General features: G+C 35.7%; 2 protein-coding genes across 3 annotated transcripts; one reads left to right on the top strand and one right to left on the bottom strand.

Moving 5' to 3' along the window:
• The first annotated feature begins 666 nt into the window (after positions 1-666).
• LOC109236503 (vacuolar protein sorting-associated protein 20 homolog 2-like) lies at positions 667-7,550 on the top strand. Its single transcript, XM_019402694.1, has 6 exons — positions 667-1,071; positions 2,261-2,413; positions 2,518-2,670; positions 4,413-4,496; positions 7,016-7,181; positions 7,278-7,550. The coding sequence occupies exons 1-6, from the start codon at positions 970-972 to the stop codon at positions 7,301-7,303; spliced, it is 684 nt and encodes a 227-aa protein (XP_019258239.1). The 5' UTR covers positions 667-969; the 3' UTR covers positions 7,304-7,550.
• Positions 7,551-8,931: 1,381 nt separating this feature from the next.
• Positions 8,932-16,088, bottom strand: LOC109236502. 2 transcript variants are annotated; one of them, XM_019402692.1, is made up of 6 exons: positions 15,662-16,088; positions 14,603-14,788; positions 13,923-14,039; positions 13,692-13,841; positions 9,728-9,786; positions 8,932-9,287 (listed from the first exon to the last, which is right to left on the bottom strand). In XM_019402692.1, the coding sequence occupies exons 1-6, from the start codon at positions 15,839-15,841 to the stop codon at positions 9,152-9,154; spliced, it is 828 nt and encodes a 275-aa protein (XP_019258237.1). In that variant the 5' UTR covers positions 15,842-16,088; the 3' UTR covers positions 8,932-9,151. The 2 variants fall into 2 exon arrangements, with proteins under 2 accessions (XP_019258237.1, XP_019258238.1); XM_019402693.1 differs by having other exon boundaries at positions 14,603-14,817; positions 15,662-15,749.
• Positions 16,089-20,235: the final 4,147 nt, after the last annotated feature.

Below are 20,235 nucleotides of genomic sequence, written 5' to 3'. Positions count from 1 at the left end.
AGGATTCATGGACGGGGTAGCAAATAAGGTGATGAAATACAAAAATCTATACAATATTCCAAAAATCTAAACAAAAAAGGAACTTTTTCAATGGGTATAATTGAAATTCATTGAAAATATGTAGATAAGTGAATATACCAAATTTGAGGAAGATTGGAGGTGATTTGGACTGGTTTTGTATCAAAATTCATAATTAATTCGAGTTCAAAAAAGTCTTCTGCGACACATGTATCAAACATGTATCACGCATGTATCTCACACACAGGTATACATGGATATACATGTGATACACAATTGATACAAATATGATACATATGTGATACACAGTGTGATACACATATCATTTTTTTTCATGTTCGGCTTTTACTTCGAATTTTCAATTCAAACAACCTCAAAACTTGACCAAATCATACCAAAACTGAGATTCAAGCTCCTTAAGTTGTGCCCAATCTATTCTAATAACACCCACTCAAAACAAAGGAAAAATTTGATATTTTTTTGCTACAAATAGTTAATTGGCTAATTTAACTAATATTAGTATTTTTTATTAATTGACCAATTTTTATAACGAACTGCTTATAAATGGACATAGCTGGTAATTTTTGATTGTTTTTAGGAAAAACCGATCGACCATGAACACCCTACTTGTTGCCTCCGCTAGGAATCTTTGTAAAATTATATTCCAAAGTCCAAATTTTTTTTCTATTCCCCATTTAGTAATTTATTCATATTGTCAAAATTGGTCCCCTGAATCTCAGCTCCATCATCCAACAAGGCCTCTCCCATCTCCGCAGGAGATCAATTATACGGATTTTCAAAAGAGGGGTTTTGCATTTTGACCAAAGGGTTTTGCTTTGGAGATGCAAAACCTCATAATTATAGCAGAATCATCAGTTTGAAAATAGAAAAATTCATTCTTTTTACTGCCCCTTTGAGATTTTCCTTTTTTGTGGGTGGTACTTTTTAAACATGGGGAATTTATTTGTCAAGAAACCCAAGATCACAGAAGTAGATAAAGCAATTCTGGCTTTGAAGACCCAAAGGCGTAAACTTGCACAATATCAGCAACAGGTATATACCCTTTTATTGCATATTACAATTGTTTATGGATTCATCGAGAAAGGTTTTGTATTTCTTGTTTTTCTCTTTTCTGTTGTTGTTCTGTTTTGGTTTTAAATGCACTTTTAGTTTTCTTGTGCTAGTATTTTATATTTAATTTAGACTGCCTAATTTCATCAACTCATTTGCTGGTAGAATCATGGTCAGTTATATTCATGTAGCCGACTCAACTTGTTTGAGACTGAGGCGTAGTTGTTGGGATCAAGGATATCAAGGGAGTTAGCTTCTTACTTTTTTTCACAATTTTTTACACACAAAGAGGGACATATGTACATACAGTATTTGTGTTGTGAAGTGATGATCTGAAGTTGCAAGTAGTATCTTTTTGGTTGTTATATAAGTGCGGCGCAATTCGGATATCAGTGATCCCTGCACCTTTTTTTTTGTTTTCCAGAGATCAGAGAGGTCGTTTGAAGTTGGTTTGAGTTTTCTTTGTTCTCCTTTAAATGCATTACTCTTTTTATTCAAGTTCACAAATGTTATGTTCAGTGATATAAAAGGGTTGCTAAACCTGCTGTGTTTGACTCCTGGTTTCCGCAAGGTACTAGACAACCTCCACCATAGATCCTCGAGAAGACATAATGCTAGAACAAACTGAACTAGGCCCTATTTGCACCTGTAGGCTGTAGTTATTCATTGTTTTGCTCCTCAAAATCTGTAATAGCTAGTGTTTTTCCCCCATTAATTAGGCACAATGTAAAGGCTTTTATGTTGAAGGGGCCTTAACTTTCGTAATAACGCTGTTGCTACCCCGAAGAATGGAGAAAACACTGTTTTGAATATTTACACTCTTAAACGTTTATTGCTTCTTGCCTAACAACACTTTGATTTCTCTCCTTTGCAAAGCTTGGTGGTAATGCCGCAAGTCAGGATGTATGTATCCGCATAAAAATACAAAAACAAAATAAATAGAGAAACGATAGGGGATGTTATTTTTGTATGCGGTAGGAGAAGTTTTTGGAGTTCCGTAGAAGAGAGGTAAGGTGGTCGTCCATGAGATCTTATAGGTTTCTGCATTTTTCTAGAATTTTTTCTTTCTGAAGAAGTGTCATTTTCTAGAATCTTAAATAACATGAAAGAAAATTTACCAAATTCACACGTTGGTCTCTGATCAGCTACAACTTTCTGTTATTGCTTTCAGTTGGATGCTGTCATTGAAGCTGAGAAACAAGCTGCAAAGGACTTGCTGCGTGAAAAGAAGAAAGAGAGAGCACTTTTAGCATTAAAAAAGAAAAAAGTGCAGGAAGAATTATTAAAGCAAGTTGATGTCTGGCTCATAAATGTTGAGCAGCAAGTAAGCATTTGTTAAATATAGTTCCATGCTTGTCACCTCACTTTGGTATTCTTTCTTTTAAGCATATTCATTTGCTTTCTGATTCAGCAAACAAATTTATTTAGTTGGCAGATATAGAACTAGCAAGCAAGCAGAAGGCTGTGTTTGAGAGTTTGAAAACCGGAAATAATGCAATTAAAGCAATACAAAGCGAGATCAACCTAGAGGATGTTCAAAAGTTAATGGATGATACAGCAGAGGCAAAAGCTTATCAAGATGTAAGCTCTTTTACAATATGGTTCTTTTTTTCTCCTGTGGTATCTGGGAAGTCTTTAATACCTGTTAGTTTTAATTATTGCTCCATTTCATTGTAAAGATAAGCAAGAAACAGAAAACTTCCGCTTGAAATATTCAGGGTCTATTCTTGGGAAATGGCAAATGTTTATTATACACTCCAAAAAGTTCAATACTCTTCATTCTGAAAGTTCAAATGTCAAATAATTGTCCATCTGATGTCAAATCTGCATTTCATCACATCCTTTCCTTTTCAAACTTTTGACATGTTCATTTTGATTGAAATGATATAGTGGTAGTGTAAGAAAAAAATCTTACTTGGCATATAACCTTTTAAAAAGGTTACTTGTCATAGATAATAGCCAATCAACTACTGCTCTGTGGTTTCTTTAGTGGTTCTTAATTCTTATCACAGGGAACAGTCTAGATATATGTTTGGGCTATATAACATGAAGACTTTAATTGATCATAGCAGAGTATTTTTTGTCAATGTTGAATAAGGGAAGGATGGTTGTGCATGTGAATCAGATAATTTGCTCCTTCTGAGCAATATACGTTCCCTTAATTGATGTAAACCCTGATCCGCTCTCTTATCTCCCTATTTGCATCGTCTTTCCTATTCCAAACAGTATTATTGTCATCAAATGCTCATACCTATGGACCTGTTCTAGAAAAAGTAGAGGTATTTCAAATTGTTTGTTGACATGGACAAAGTCGGGAAAATCTCTGAATTTATTTCAGTCTTGAACCTTTGGACATATAAGAATTCAGATTTGACTCTCTTTCAAAAGAAGGATCTTTTTGTCTCTTTACACCCAAGGGTATGCCTAGTGGTCAATTGAATGGGAGTAGAACCATAAGGTCTCAGGTTCAAATCCCAGCGGAGGGCCAAAAGAAAAACATTAGGTGATTTCTTTCAGTTGCCTAAGCCTTGGCAGGCAGAGTTACATGGTACTTGTGCTGGTGGGAGGTAGCAGGTACCCGTTGGAATAGTCGAGGTACGCCAAGCTAGCCCCGACACCTCCGTCATCAAACAAAAGGAGGAGATCTTTTGTTAGGTTAGCCATACATTTCTCATGTTTTTGGCAATCCACATGGGGTCATCAAATAATACGTCTCAAATAAGAATCTACAATGCATTAGAACAGTCTTGTTTTCTTCATTGTGGACTTGATTAAGGAGTAGACCTTTTTATTTTGGGATTTTCTAGAGCTTCAAAAAGAAAACTCTTTTATTTTATTGTGTGTTCTCATTGTTTTTGGTGAGGTCCCAGGGAGTTGTTCTCAATTAGTCACTTGCACTTACTACCTAGCCATGTTCATAACTTCTTTTTGCTAACTAATTATTAACTGTTTCCAAGCAAAACTAGTATTTTGATAGGTGGAAGGTCATCATTCATGCACCTTGGTCTTCTAGCTTGTGATTTTACTAGGTGCAACATCTGAGGATTAGGGGGTTGATTTTACGCTGGTGGACTTTTTCACTCCTACACTTCAGTTTTTGTTTCTTTCTCCACCTATATCTTCACGCTTTTTCCTCTCTTTTCTGATTTTACAATACTCAGTTTGATAGACAGAAATGTTCCATTTCATATGTTCCTGCGGCTGCTTATTTTCTCCTATTAAATAACGAGTGCTATCTCGAAAGATATCAGCTTATTGTAAAGAATTCTCCCTTTTTAACTTCATTTGGTTTTGGCTATTTGACTGCTATTCCCTTTTTGTAGGAAATCACTGCAATTCTTGGAGAGAAGCTATCTGCAGAAGATGAAGATGAAGTTTTAGCAGAATTTGAGAATCTGGAATCTCAGGTCAGTTTGCTTTTGGTGCTAGAATTTTGTGCAAAAGCTCTTGTTTTTTTCCAACCAATTTCTTATAGGTAAACAAATTTATTGATATTGGGAAACAACTCCCATATACAAGTAGTACGCCAAAAGTAGAGAACTTACAAAAATGTATGATTCTCCATAGAAATGTCTTCTATTCAAATTGAAATCTCATGGTACACAAAAGGAAACTAGAAATAAGAGACTATTCCTCAAATGCACGGTCATTCTCTATCCCATCAAAAGCTCTCTTATTTCTTTCCTTATAGCCGACATTAGCGCTAATGGGCAGCATATACGCCCCTTGTGTCTTACCGACTCTATTTGGTTTGTATTTTTAACAAATTCATATAGTTGGTTTGGTTTGTATGTTTAACAAACTCATATAGTTGGTTTGGTTTCTGGGTTTTGATGAAAACCGAACCATGAACCCGCTATCTGATCCACTTCACCTATCCTAAATTGGTGTGATCATAAGCTTTTTCCAGATCCAGCTTGCGCAAAATTCTATGCTTTCCTAGCTTCCTTCTGAGTTGACCACTTTATTAGCCACCAAAGGCACATCCAGGATTGTCTTCCTTCCACACATGAATGCTCTAACACCCAAGGAATATACCTCTCCATCAGAGAAGAAGACATGTCCTCCCAATAACCTTCCTTAGACCCCTTGCCCACCGGTCCAATCATGCCCTTGAAATGCCACACCTCTCCACTTTCTTGGTTTCAAATGTGGACACTATCGTCCAGCCAACTCTTGGAAAAGGAAAGCTGAAACATGCCTCAGAGTTAGTGTCGAAATGTTACAAAAATGCATCAAGGCTGCCAGCTGAGCATTACAACAACAATTACTACACCTTAATCCCAAACAAGTTGGGTTCGGCGATATGAATCCACATTTGTTTCATTTAGCTCAACTCATCATCATCATTACCAAAACAAAATAAAAGTACCACTTAAAAAAGATAAAGATATATATAAATAATAGTAACAACAACAATAATAATAATAGTAATATTAAATAATAATAATAATAATAATACCAATTCTAAAAACCTTCCAACTAGTAGGTATGGATTTTTTTTTCTCCCATTGAGCCCTATCTTTAGCTAAGTGTGCATTGATTCCAAGGATTTATCGGTCTTTCGAGACAACTTCCTTCCATGTGATTTTAGGTCTTCCCCATCCCCTTTTCACACCTCCGCCCACCATGGTTTCACACCTACAGTCCGGTGCATCTGTAGATCGACGCGGGACATGACCAAACCATCTCTAGTGACCTTCTCTTATTTTATCTTCAATGTGTGCTACTTGCACGTTCTGGCGAATGTGTGGTGATTGCTGAGCATTACTTGAGGTATTTGCTTCTTCACATGAGGCATTCATTTCACCTTTGGCTTCGAGGAGGGCTTCGAGGAGAGGCATGCACCGTTCTAGAGCTCCTCTTTCATTCAGTTAAGAGATAATACACTAAATGGTCGATTCTGACATCCAGTCTGACAATGTGCAATATAGCTGGTTGTGCTTGTGCCTACAATCAGTAAAGGAGACAACCTTTGAATGTATTTTTCTGAAGTAGGTGTCTCTGTGTCTACTATCTTGTTCAATTTGAAAATTTTTAAAAGCTAGTTCTCAAGCCACATAGTTGAAACTCTTACGAGACAACTATAAGCCTGCTAGACACTGTTATCTTGATGCTTTCTCCTCATTTAGAGGAGCAAAAGATAGAATTATTAACGGCTGTATTGAATTACCCCTCCCCCCCACCCCCCCCCCCCCCGGATGTCGTGAAAGGTTTCAGCACCTTGAAAAACTTTTATTTTCCTCACTGCTGATATACTAATACTACGACAAACATTGTTTGTGTGATCTCTTGTCATCACCATTGGATCTGATGTATTTGGTGGTAACAAAACAGTAATTGAATTGAGAAATCGAAAGAATTCGCTGCATGAGATTGTGTTTGCAATTGATTATTTGTACAGTGTTTCATTTTCCTCGGCATGACAAGATAATTTGTAATTAGCTGGCAGTTTGTTCTCTTATTTCATCCCCACAAACAATTAGTTTGGCACAGTTTTTTTGGAATTTCCTTTCACAAATTTTGGTGACATAGGCAGATTCTGTTTTTCTTGTTTCAAGAGTCGAGCTTCAGAAGTTGCTAGCAAAACCTATCTTCTGCACATTCAGTGCTAATCATCATAGGTTGTGGAATGATTTTCCCCAAAAGGATGTCCAGTAAATAATAAGTCTAGTGAGAAATGTTAAGAGTACATACAAGAAGAAGTTCTAGGTCTGTAGAATTGTTAAATACTTCCTTATAATGAAGTTATATTAGTATATTTTTGAATTTTTTGGAAAGAAGATATTTTAGTTGTTAAGTATTTTCTTTTTCCTTTTGTATCAAAGTTTTCTTCCAATTTCATTTGATCATTTTCTATTTCCAGTTTCCATCTAGAACACCCTTCCATCTTTACCTGGATTATTGACATTTTAATTTTTTGTAGTTAACTGTGCAAGATCTGCCAGAAGTTCCTTCTGCTGTACCATCTGCTGAAAATGTGGAAGAGAAATTGGATCTGCCTGATGTACCTACAAAAGCTCCAGTCATTGCGGATGCTGTTAATGAGGATGCTCAAGATACTTCAGCTGGAGTTGCAGTGCGAAAGAAAGGTTTTTCTATTTCTCTTGATTATATCTATACAAGCACGCTTTTCCTCGCAAAATGATGTCTTCTGATATTTTTGTTTGATTATTCAATTTTCACAGTTATGGAGGAACCATTACCTGCTTAATCTCGTTGCATCTTGGTTCAAGTTTCACGCTATGGAGGTCCTCTTGATGTTAAAAAGGATTTCTAATTCATGTAATTTATACAGTTCTTTGGTTATTTTTCGCAGGTTTTTGTAGTCTCTTGTGACTGTACAGATGTCCATCTTATTTCTATTTCTGACCTCACATTCGAAATATCATATTTGTACAGTGTGTTTTCTGTCATATAGACACATTCTAAGTCAGTTACCAGTATTATTGATTGTCACATCTGTGCATTTTTCCCTTTTGTTAATCTCGATACAATGCAATTGATTCTGCTTCAGCTTGATGCTGATTTATCTTAGTACAATCTAAGCCAGTCTAGTTTTGATTATCGAAGCGGCTAGTTACATGCTTTGTCTAATAGCCTGGATTGATATTGGATAAGAAAGATTTTGCTTTTTTCTTCACTTAATGAAGAATAATACAAGGGAAAATGGAACTTTTAGATGAGAGCGTGAACGCTAAAGAGTGATAAATTTGGATATGTTTACCGTTTTGTGCATCAATTTATGGATCTAGTCTTATATTAACAGATTATGGTTTTGAGGGTCATTCGTTACAACAAGATAATTTTTCTTGAGTTAATATGCAGAGTGAGAAGGGAGCCTTGGAGCAACGGTCAAGTTGTTTCCATGCGACCTCTAGATCACGGGTTTGAGCCGTGGAATCAGCCATTGATGCTTGTATCAGGGTAGACTTCCTTCATTATATCCCCTTGGTTGCAGCCCTTCCCCAGATCCTACGTGAACACAGGATACTTTGTGCATCGGGCTAATTATTTTTTTTCCTTAAATATGCAGAGCGACACTATGATTATGCTATTTGCCTTACTGCACACAATGCGCTCTAAGCAAAGCATTAAGGTGACTTTTGCTCGCCATATTTAGGAATAATGATGTAATTATCATGCTATAAATAGATTTTCAAGGGAAACCGATGTTCAAGTCCAAGCCATATCCTAAACTTGTAGAAGTACAGTATCAAGTGTTACTAAATTCTCTGCAAACGTTTTACTTTCTATTTGAGCATCACTAAAAGAGTATGAGAAACATTTTATAGAGGGTTAATTCTTATCACCTTTGGCTGCTGGTGGTCACAAGAAAGAATGGCCTTATATGTAATTAATCAATAAAAGAGTTGCTGATTCCAGAGAAAGTTGTAAAAGGCCATCTTCTGGCAACATATAGACATAGGGAAAATGCACCGTTCGAAAAGATGAAGAATATGAAATTTGCATAAAAATCAGAGTACAAATCAAGTCACAAAGTGAACATAAAAGATGGTGGCATCATCTCCATCTTTCTTACAGCTAGGTGTATTTAACCAAAGATGCTCTAAGCACCATCTTTTTCTTGGACAACACTAGTGTCTGTGCCAGTTGTGCACCTCGACTATTCTACCAGGTCCCTGCTACCTTGCGCCAACATAAGTAAAAAGTAACTCTGCCCACTAAGGCTTAGAAAAATGAAAAGAAATTACCTTGCCATATGTTTTCCGCCACGGCACTAAATCTACACTTAGTAGATTGACCTTATTTGATATCCCATCTAGGTGAATTACATTGCCGGCCAAAATGTATAGTTCTTCAACTAACTAGAGCAAGATATATGTGGAAATACAAGGATGCATTGCACCTCATTTGCAAAATAAATACATCTATAAATCATGTTGTAGTCGATGAGACATCTACTCTATTAAATGAATATGGCATGAATCGGAACATTTCTGCATCGCATTAATTTCCATATATGTGTATATTCCCTCCTAATCAACAGAGAAAATATTCAATAGCAAAGAATCTATGAACAGAGTGTTGTTGTTATCCATTAGTCCAAGTAAAAGAGAGTGACAATCTTCCTAAGATTCTTGGCTTCTTGACATGTTTCCATAAGCAATCTGCTATCATGAAAGGCAAAGCAAATAACTTGTTGCACTTGGGAAATGATGTCCATGTTACACAACCTACATCAGGAGAACCAATTCAGATTTAAACAATCCATAGTGGCAAGTAAAGTACCTCAAACCAATTCAAAAAGCCACATATACAACCTGTAACAATTTCTACAAGACTATGGTGATAGAAAGCTCCTTGCAAAACTAGTTGCCACTTTGAGGGAAATATGAGGGAGAAAAGGTATAATATAACTATGTTATGACGTATGAGGATTATATCGTTTAACCCATCACTTTTATACAGTTCTGCATAAAGTCATAGAAAGCAATTTCTGCCAAGGAAAGAATACAAGTTCAATATAACATGGAAGAAAGACTCTACAACAGATAAGTGTAGAGGAAATCAGATGCTCATGTCCCTACTAAATCATATAAGCGAACTAGTTCAACTTGAAATGGAGATTATATACCCAAATCAGTTCCAAAAAAAAGGATGCTCTTTTGCATACCTGCTAGCTTCTAGCAGCGAGAGATGGTCATTGTGAGGTTTCTCTATCACATGTTTCACCTGCAAATCCAAGCAAGTCAACATTATGATATTGTTGGAAGCACAGCTAACTACCCTACTCTATTCCATCAATCTGAAGATTGAACTCTTCTTACTGTGTTATATAAACGACTGATGGAAACAAAATTCAACCGTGCATTCAATCAGAAGTCACTATAGAGTAATTCACAAATGTTTAAAGCAGAAGAAGCTTGCGACCTTACTCTCTTGAAACTTGGACTCATCAACAGTTATATCCGCAAACCATCTTAAGCATACATGTTCCCTCTTTACTCAAAACATAAAATTTAGAGAAGACTAATAATTTTTTGACCAGGATGTCACGGGTTCAAACCGTGGAAACGATCTCTTGCACAAATGTAGGGTAAGACTGCGTACAATAGACCCTTGTGGTCCGGCCCTTCCCCGGACCCCACGCATAGCGGGAGCTTAGTGCACTGGGCTACCCTTTGCCTAATAATTTCTGAATTCTAGCATTCAGACTGTTGAAATGACGACTTACCCCCTTCTCTTGTCAAAAACTTCTCGGTTGCCAATACTTGCATCCACTAAAGGAGCAACAGAAGAAGCAAACTTATTTTCAGCTTTCAACCATTATGAAGCTATTTGGAGATAAATCTTAACTTAGGGTTATAAAGATACTGAAGTTGGTTGGTTTGAACCTAGAGAAACTAATTCAACTGGATTTTGAGCTTAAATCAGGATGTGGAATACTTCCATGACGTGTTAGCTCTATATTGGAAAAGGTGCAACTAACTAATGAAAACCATGCATTCAACTTATAATGACAAGAGATAGATCAATTACTCAACACAAATGACGAGGATAGCGTATACATCCACGACAGACAGAAATCTTAGCTACAATCATAGAAATCAGTTCTACTGTAAAGGATGCCATGAAAATCTTGGAGCAGAAAAGCATGCAGGATGGTACCCCTATAGAGGCTTGGAAGCTCTTGAAGTGGCTGGAGTAGTATGGCAACCAAACATTTCAATGTATATTAGGTTCTTGGACGATATTTGATTGAAGTTGAAAATAAAGAGTATTTGAAGTTGAAGTTATCTTCGGACATGAATATCTTTTTTCAAGTTGAAGTTTTGCGAGTGAAACCATTATTACACTTAAAATACTCCTTAAATCAACTTCTCGAACGCTAAATTCTCTATTTCAAGTTGAAGTTGAGATAATGGACCAAATTGTAAAACAAACCTTGATTTGCAAATAATATTTCAAGTTGAAGTTGTAAATAAAATGAAGTTGCCAAATAATTGGAGAGAAGAGTACCTTGGTACTAATATATACTCCCTCGGTTACATTTTATGTGAACTTATTTGAACGGGTACGAAGTTTTAAAAAGTAAGAAAGACTCTTGAAACTTGTGATCTTACACATGCCATGTCATTTTTGTGGCTAAAAAACACATGTCATTGAGGATAAAATTGGAAGTACAAGTTAAATTGTTTATGGATATAAAAATGTATCCTTCTTTCTGGAACAGACTAAAAAGGAAAGAGTGCCACATGAAACGGAATAGAGGGAGTGAAAGATGTTCAAAGGTTTGCAAACTATCGTAGTATAAACTTATGAGTCCTACGGAAAAAAGTATGGAGGAAAAAATAAATATAGAGGCAACTACAAGGGTGATAGATAAATAGTTTGATATTGCTTGGTTCACAACATACTAGATTTTGCAACAAAGATAGATGAAAATATTGTAGAAAAAAAAGTATCTTCACAAGATATTCATTTACTCAAAGAAATTATATAATAAAGCATCAAGAAATAGTTTGTTAGTGGCATGCTTAAGAAGAAACGAGTTGATATCAAATAGGAAATTTCACAAAACATATTTACAAAAGAATAGTCACAATAGTGAGAACAAAATAAGAATACACTTGGGAGCTTCCCAGGTGTATACTAAGGATTTGCCTCAAATATATACTTGTTTATGCAGTTATGGTGAGGTAAGAGCGCAACACGTGACGTGTGGGTTAAATGCATGTCGCAGGTTCACTAGGCCTCAGAGGAACAGACTCATTATTTATCAAGTTTCGAACCGTGTACCACTGGCCCTCAAGGATTTCTCGGTTATCAGAAAAGATTCCATGGTGAAATGCGATTTTTAGATGATATTGAGTTTATAGGAGAAACTAGTGAGGAACTTAACCAAAAGTTGGAGCGATGGAGAAGAACTCTAAAGAGAAAGGTACTTGGGACAAATAATGAAGGGGAAGTGAAATTAAATAGGAATATGATGCAAAACTATAGACGATTCGGATATCTAAGCTCAGACTTCCAAGAAAATAGCATGATAGATGAAGATGTACGATATAGAATTAAAAGATGATGGCAAAAATAGACGAGATCTGCGTAAGTACTATAGGAAGGGAAAACCCTCTACATAATAAAAAGTAAACTCTACAAAACGGTTGTAAGACTAGCAAAGCAAATGTGACCGAATGTTGGGCCTTTAACGCCCAATATATCCATGAGATGATTGTACAATGCCTATGGTAAGATGGATGTGGTCATAAAAGATCAGACAAAATCAGAAATGATTACATCAAACAGAGGGTGCTAAAACACATAGAAGACAAAATGCCAGAATGATGCCTGAGGCGGTTTGGCCTTGTCTTACGTAAACCTCCATATGCACCGCCTCATAGGTGTGACACTATGATGATTGAAGGTGATAAAAGACGATGAGACGATGAGTTAAACCTATAATCACATTGAGAGCAGTTGTCTCATAGACCTTTTTTTAAAATAAGGTTGAGAGTAGTTGTCTAAATAGAACTTTAACCCCCCAAAAACAATGTGGAGTTACTAGTTAGCTAAGAACAGAACATAGTGGGAGCAAACAAATCATTTATACAATACCAACTAGTTGGGACAAGGCTTAATTTGCTGTTGATACACTTACACTACTTCTGGTGTTTGCCAAAGAAACTTGATTAGTTGTGCAGGAATAAGGGTGTGAGTTAAAGAAACAGTTTTAGGCTTTAGAGAACCCCTAATTTTTCTTTTAAGTCAAATCATTTAAATTGGAATAAAATGGGCCTAAAAAGAGTCGAATCATAACTAATTATGCATACAACTGACCTCAACTAGTTTGAGATTGAGGTATAGTGATTGTATGTTGAATCTATGAAATTAGCTCAAGCAACTCCTCGTTTTTTTTTTTCTCAACAATAAAGGCATACAAGTACATTTCAAAAATTAGAAGACCTAATGGTGTGTGGTGCCCCAGATCTGTTCCAATTAATTTTTACAGCTCCTGCTTGCACCTAAATTTAAAACAATTGCATACTTTGTATATAACAGCTTGATAAGATGACAGTAGTATGCTCATCAGCTTTCAGGTCAACAGTTCAGTAATTTAGTATCTGAGACAAAATATTTCAGGAGATATTGACTCTAAAGTCTAAATGTTTCAGTACATAACAGTTTGATTATTAAAAAGCAAATACAGTCATAGAAAAGACCAGAGGTAGCAGCTCTTAGTAATGTTTCCTTCTATTTAAGAAAGGATTAAACAAAAGGAGAAAAACTTATTTTTTGGGATAAGTGAGAAGTTAATATTATTGATAAGAGATTTTCCATCTCCTCTACATCTAACAATTTAACCAAAAAACCACCAAAAAAGAGAAAGACTTTTTTTAAAGATAACTATATCCACGAGAAGCAGTGCAATGACTCTGGTTATTAAAAAGGGAGGAAAAATTCCAATGACAGAATCAAGATAGACAATATATCGTTTTCGCAAATTGTTTTGTGTGATACCATCAGTGAAATTTTTTTTTCCTTTGATAATGGTAAGATAACCATCAGTGATATTTCCGTCATAATGAAGCGGAATTTGTATGAATAGATGCAACCACAAATAAAGTAAATGCATTTACTTTAGACAATAGCTCCTGACTCTCCGGAGGTTGTTTTTTCAAGCTTTGCGGCAATATCACAGTTAGCAGCTCGGGTTTCTCAGCACGAAGAGCACCTCTAATGACAGCAGCATTGGTGCCTGCTGCTCCAGAAGTAAAGATGTGATTTTTCTGAGAAAAAGAAGAAAAAAACATTGAAAAGCTTAAAGTCGTTAATCACTATCTCCTTCAACTAAAACAAGAGAACCATACCGTAATGACCAAGGCATAGCTTAAAATCTCAATAAGTTCTTGATGCATAAATCCCATATTTCGTGTCCCAAAAAAGCCAATATTTCTTGGACCTTGTTGTTGAATTGCTAACAACTCCTGAAAACATGAAAGGAGCAATATATCTCTTATTTACATTCATACACCATTTTTGATAAGTACATTCACAGACACATTAAGAAACATCAAAGGAGTAGATTTTGTTGGCTAAAAATAACACTTGAATTGGCCAAACACCTCAACTTTGAAAAAAAAAAGCAGCACTTTTTCTGGAAAAGGCACTTTTGAAACTTACGTCTTAAACATGTCAAGTTAAATTATTTTAAGATTTATTATAAGAAAATATAACAAAATTGAAATAGTAATAAATGTTCGTCTTAGTTCAATCTAAAATATTGATCCATCATATCAAAGAGATAATAACCCGACACCTATTACAAATAACTTGTGACTTAGTAGAATATATTTGCACTTTGATCTGATCTGTCATATTCATTTACTCAACTAGAAATGTTAAATGCCAAAGGGAAGATGGCTTTTTTCAGGTAATAAATATCCAAAGGATCATTGCTATTCAAACAGTAGACTCTTAAATCTCATCACATTTCCAATTCGATACAGGTACGTATAACACAACGTCCAAGTAAAAGACCACATCGAACCTGCAGATAGTCCACATCTGGAACTGGCTTATACTCTGTTACCAAAACTGATCCTGATCCTTCAACAACAGACTGAGCTTGAGTTGGAATCTGAGAGCTGAGTTCGTCATCGGAACCAAACATCTGAATTGCATATTCATCTTCATTCCTCAAATTATCGTTGCTTTCAGCATCTCCATCTGGCCACTATACCAGCACATAGAAAACAGAGGCCCCTGGCAGTAAATCATAAGTGAAAACCAACTGATGCATGAAAATGCATAATCATGAGATCCTTCTAGTTTGTGTGATTGGCTCTGTTACTGAATGTTTATGCAGCCTAAAACAGCAGCACAATTTGAGACTAAATCTTATGTTTCATTCTAATCATCAAGTTGTCTTTCTCTAACAACCTTATTTTCCGCTTTAACAAAAGGCCAATACAACAGGAATGACTAAGCTCAGTTTTGATGTAGAAACTAAAAAGAAGACAACAAATTTAGATGAAATGGGAATCTTCTTTCTTAGCTAACAAGAGCCGCAAACCTAAGGAAATACAATAACCAACCAACCATGATAAACAACATATAATTGCTTGTTTCAAATCCACAAACATTTGACTCTCTGATACAAGCAAGTTTTAATTACTACAACAAATAGAAATTATTGACACAGTTAGCATACAGCAGCAAGAATAAGCTAACACTATATCCACAAACTTCAAGTAAAGAGAGAACAACATATGACTACAACAACTACGGCTCAGTTCCAAGCAAGTTGGGGTCGGCTATATGACTCCTCATTGACCATGTTACTCCATATAAACTCATCTGAAGCCAATATTATCCTTACAAAAAAAAAAAAAAGTACTAGGGAACAGCATATGACTTTCTTTTGACAAGTCAGAACAACATATTATATATGACCAATAATAAAGCTTTGAGTTTTTCTCCCATCAAACACCATATCAAGAACCCAATTTTCCAATTATCACAAAAGTCAATCTCAGATTAATTACAACAAGAAAAACCCAATATATACATTTAACTATAAACACCGAGAGAAAAGTAGTAGTAATACCGTCTGCTGTCCACGAGAAGATGCGTTTGTTGAAGCAAATCTGTTGGAAGAGGAAATAGAAGAACTAAAGGGAAAATTGGGGTTGTTAAAGTGAACAACTTTATTGAAATTCAAAGGGGAAAATGTAAGATGGGAGTGAGGAAGAGGCAAAAAAGGGAGCCTCAATGAAGAAGTTAGCATTCTTCTCAGGCTTTCTTGATTTGCCCACAACTAATACTTTAACTATTTGATTGGCTTTTGCTAGCAGAACTTTTTGCTAACCCCTTTTCTTGAAATCTAAAGCCCTTTTTGAGTTTTTTTCCCCTTTCTTTCTGTCTTCCACACGGACATGTGAGGTGAGAGATGATAGGTTTACAACTTTGGACAAAAGGACATCCTTTTTATTAGTATTCCCTTTTGTGTTTGTGGTTTACTATTATTTTACTCTGTTTTCTCCAACAAAAAATCTTCAACACCCTTTATGGGGTTTCATTTTTTGTTCTAAAACTTTTTACATCAGCTCCCTCAAGTGTAGTCAACGAAGGTGAGTGACATCCGTTGGACGAGTCTCTTGCAAGCCCAAATTAAAAAAATAAAAAAATATTCAAGATATATATATTACTCCCTCCTTTTCATATTAGATTAGATGAGGTAGTTTGACTCGACACGGAATTTAAGAAAAAAAAAAAGATTTTTGAAATTTGTGATCTTAAAAGCTGAAGGGGTAAAAAGTTTGTGGCGCCATGACATTTGTGTGACCGTAAATGGGTGAAATGAAAGAGTTTAAAGTTGAATTATTTCCAAATTTAAAAATATTTCATTTGTTTTGGAACATATTAAAAAAGAGAAGTAGCTCATCTAATATGAAACGGAGGGAGTAATAATATTTTGGGTCTTGACAAGTATCGATTCAAGTAACCAAGAGTAGTACCCCTTTATTTTATGGAACCCAAGGAAAATAAGATGTTTACGCTTAAAACTCCCAATAAGTAAGATAATAGCATTTACTCATAATGATAACTTATAGTTTGCTTTACCGTTTTAATTTATTTGATTTTTGACCAATAGCTCGTTTATATTTGGTTTCACGGAAAGCCTCGTGGAGTTATTATCTACTTCATCTAATTAGGAAGTTGACGAAAATCATTTCTTTCTACTTCAATATGAATTGGAAAAAGCTAATGGGTAAAAACTATTATTTAAGATAAAGTAGTTGCGCTATGGTAGCAAGAGATACCGGTTGTCTGGTGGTGACTGGCGATGGAGGTGAGACGTTAAAAGTGGTCATTTTGTAATAGTTGATGGTGGAGGTGGATGTGGTTAGTGAGAGATGGTTGGTGGTGGCTGGTGGTAGAGGTGGTTATGTGATGGTTCTACAGCGTGGCCTATAGTGAGGGTAGTTGACAGTGGGCGGTGTGTCGTGGAGTCTGATGGTTGTATTATGTGGTGGGAGCAATAAATGTAGTTGTGGTGAAAGGTCATATTATAAGAATATTTAAGTAAGCATGTTTAACCTAAAATTTGAATATTAGGATAAAATAATTAAATTTATAAAAGTATGTCAAAAGCAATTGATTCAATCCAAACAAAAATAGTTAAGCAATTAAGATAAATATGCCGTTAGGCAAGCCAATGGTGAACCTCCAACTTAATTATCCATTCTTAAACTTTAAAAATTAAGAATCACATTAAGTAAATGGAATTAAATGAAGAAACTATGGAAACATACGTTCTTCCTTACCAAGTCACAGAATATGAATAAAACATAAAGCAAAGTGATAATAACATTAGGTACAACTGTGAATATTCACTAGAAACCCCCAAAATCCGATGTCACAAGCGCATGAGCAATCTAGTAGAATATACAAAACCACTATAGCTACTGTCTGGAATAAAATAGACAGAAGTAATAAACATAACAAGAAGGAGACTCCTGGTGCTGTAGATCAAAGAATGGAGAGCATCTCACCACTAAGTCTCCGGGAGTGTGTCTACGCGCCTGAGTGACCGCCTAAAGTACCTACCTCAATACCTGCATAATTAGTGTAGAAGTGTAGTATGAGTACTTAAATCAATGCATACTAGTAAGTATCTAGTATAACCTCGAAGAATTAGTGACGAGAGGTCGATTTCTATATTTACTAGCGGTCCAATAACAATGTACATAAAGTACACATGCATGAACACAAAAAAGTAGCAACATGACAAATAAATATCAATAGATTCTCAAACACGAATATTTATGAAATCACTAATTACCATAACCTGCCTCGAAGGCACAAGGTCAACCAATATCAACACAAAATAAAGTCTCAAGTATTACGCACGAGTCTGCCGAGGCGAACGGTCCGATCCCATAAGAGTAGTGTTACACAATATTATTGTGGCGAACATTCCGATCCCATAAGAATAATATTACACAACACTGCCGAGGCAAACGACCCGATGTCACGACCCTAATTTTCCTCCGTAGGATGTCGTGATGGCACCTAATCTCTACGACTAGGTAAGCCTAACAGTTAATAATAACTTGACGAAAATAATTAACAAAATACTAAAACAAGGCTGAATAACTGATATAAACTTCCGAAACAACAGTACACTCTCCAAGATCGGTGGAACTGAGTCATAAGCTCTACAGAGTAAAACTGGAATATCTACTACATCACTGTCTGGAAAAAAATACAACGGAAATAAGAATAAAGGAATGTGACTCCGAGGCCTGCGGACGCCGAGCATGCATACCTTGAAGTCTACGTAAAGTAGCTAACAGATGATCACTAATGACCGGCACGAGCAGACGTACTTGGATCTGCACAAAAATATATAGAAGCGTAGTATGAGTACACCACAATGTTACCCAGTAAGTATCAAGCCTAACCTCGGTAGAGTAATGACGAAGCCAGGTCAAGACACCTACAAGGATATAAATAAACAGACATAATAAGGATAAATAATGGAAAGCGGAGAAATAACTGATACAAAACAATTAACAGCATGAACTAATAGCGGAATTGTAAGCACGGAAAGAATGTAAAGAAAAAAATTAAAGAGAACCACAACGATCATATACGGACAATAACTGATAAATATAAGGAAGAACAAAACAACAAGAATCACAATGAGGTACCGCCTTGTGTACAATAAGGATCACCATCGAGGTACTGCTTCATGTATATATATATCAAGAATCACAACCGAGGTACCGCCTCGTGTTCACAATTCACAATATCAATCACATCTTTCCTTATACCGCCGCGTGAGCCTTACATTTGAAATAGGTTTTGAAAATAATTTTTTCGAAATAGCTACATGCATTTTAGCCCACCTTATAACGCCGCGTGGCTTCGCGTAGTTCCCCTACAAGCAACACGCACAAAACTCCCACCTTATACCGTCGCATGCACATTAACCCCAAGCCTTATACCGCCGCATGCGCGCGCGTCAATACCACATCACAATCACAACTCATACTACAAGTGCCCGTATATCACAACTTGCCAACAATCAACAATATCAATATTTCCACAACAATAGCCCATGGCTCTACCACAATGGTTACAAGAATATCAACAACAACAGTGAATGTAAAATGCTCAACAAGGAAGATGCTTCATCAATAATAATTTCGCCTCAACGTTATAATGACTTTCACAACTTCAACACCAATAACTCAACAATGAGATAATGTATAACCACGATATTAAAAAAGAATAACTCACAATGGAAGAGATAACGTATAACAATGACTTCAAATAATGGAAATCAACAAGGAAAGGGATAACATGAAAAATAACTTCAAGTAATGATAATCAATAATAAAGGAGATAACACGAACAATAACTTCAAATAATAATAATTAACAATGAAGAGATAGCATATATCAATAAAAGAGGCAACAAGTTCAACTAAAGCATGAGAGCAATATATCAAGTAGGATGTAGAACAAGTGTTAAACAAGTCAATTAAGGCATGTAAGGATAGACCCACACAAATAAGGATAGATTGACTATGAGAATTTAGAACATGATATGGTATTTTAATTAAAGCATGGAAATAGTCCAAGTAGCCTAAACCAGTTAAATACAACGTACAATCCGTGTATCCACTCGTCACCTTGCGTATACGGCTTTCACATAGCACAAATAAATTAATCAATACCAATCTTAAGGGATAGTTCCCCCACACAAAATTAGGAAAGATACTTATCTCAACTAGGCCAATTCAACACTCGTAAATAGCTTTTCACCTAAAATAGCCTCCACACGGCTCAAATCTAACCAAAATTGACTTAATATCATCAAACAATGCTAGGAAAATCAATTACAATAGATAAAGCTAAGATCTTTATACTTTCCCAAGAAATAAACAAAAGTAAACTCGGGGCCTGCCCTGTCAAAACCCGGATCCAATGGTAGATTCCGACTACCCATGACTCCACGAGTTCATATATGTAATTAGTTTCAAAATCCGAGTCCCAATCGACTCTCAAAACTCAATTTCTTATTTTTCAAAAACTTGACAAGGTTTCACAAATTTTCACTCCGATTCACATGATTTTGATGTTAAAATATAATATATATATATATATATAC

Source organism: Nicotiana attenuata, unplaced genomic scaffold (assembly GCF_001879085.1).
Source record: "Nicotiana attenuata strain UT unplaced genomic scaffold, NIATTr2, whole genome shotgun sequence".
Lineage (NCBI taxonomy): Eukaryota > Viridiplantae > Streptophyta > Magnoliopsida > Solanales > Solanaceae > Nicotiana > Nicotiana attenuata.
The sequence above is the reverse complement of the archived record's forward strand: the minus strand, read 5'-3'. Positions and strand labels throughout refer to the sequence as shown.

Bases quoted from the DNA above. Each gene is read 5' to 3' on its own strand.
- LOC109236503 (XM_019402694.1), top strand. From the start codon at position 970: ATGGGGAATTTATTTGTCAAGAAACCCAAGATCACAGAAGTAGATAAA. The intron at 4,497-7,015 runs GTCAGTTTGCTT...AATTTTTTGTAG, and splicing joins TTGAGAATCTGGAATCTCAG to TTAACTGTGCAAGATCTGCC. The intron at 7,182-7,277 runs GTTTTTCTATTT...CAATTTTCACAG, and splicing joins AGTTGCAGTGCGAAAGAAAG to TTATGGAGGAACCATTACCT.
- LOC109236502 (XM_019402692.1), bottom strand. From the start codon at position 15,841: ATGCTAACTTCTTCATTGAGGCTCCCTTTTTTGCCTCTTCCTCACTCC. The intron at 14,789-15,661 runs GTATTACTACTA...GTGCTGGTATAG, and splicing joins CTTCTCGTGGACAGCAGACG to TGGCCAGATGGAGATGCTGA. The intron at 9,288-9,727 runs GTATGCAAAAGA...CTCCTGATGTAG, and splicing joins TCGCTGCTAGAAGCTAGCAG to GTTGTGTAACATGGACATCA.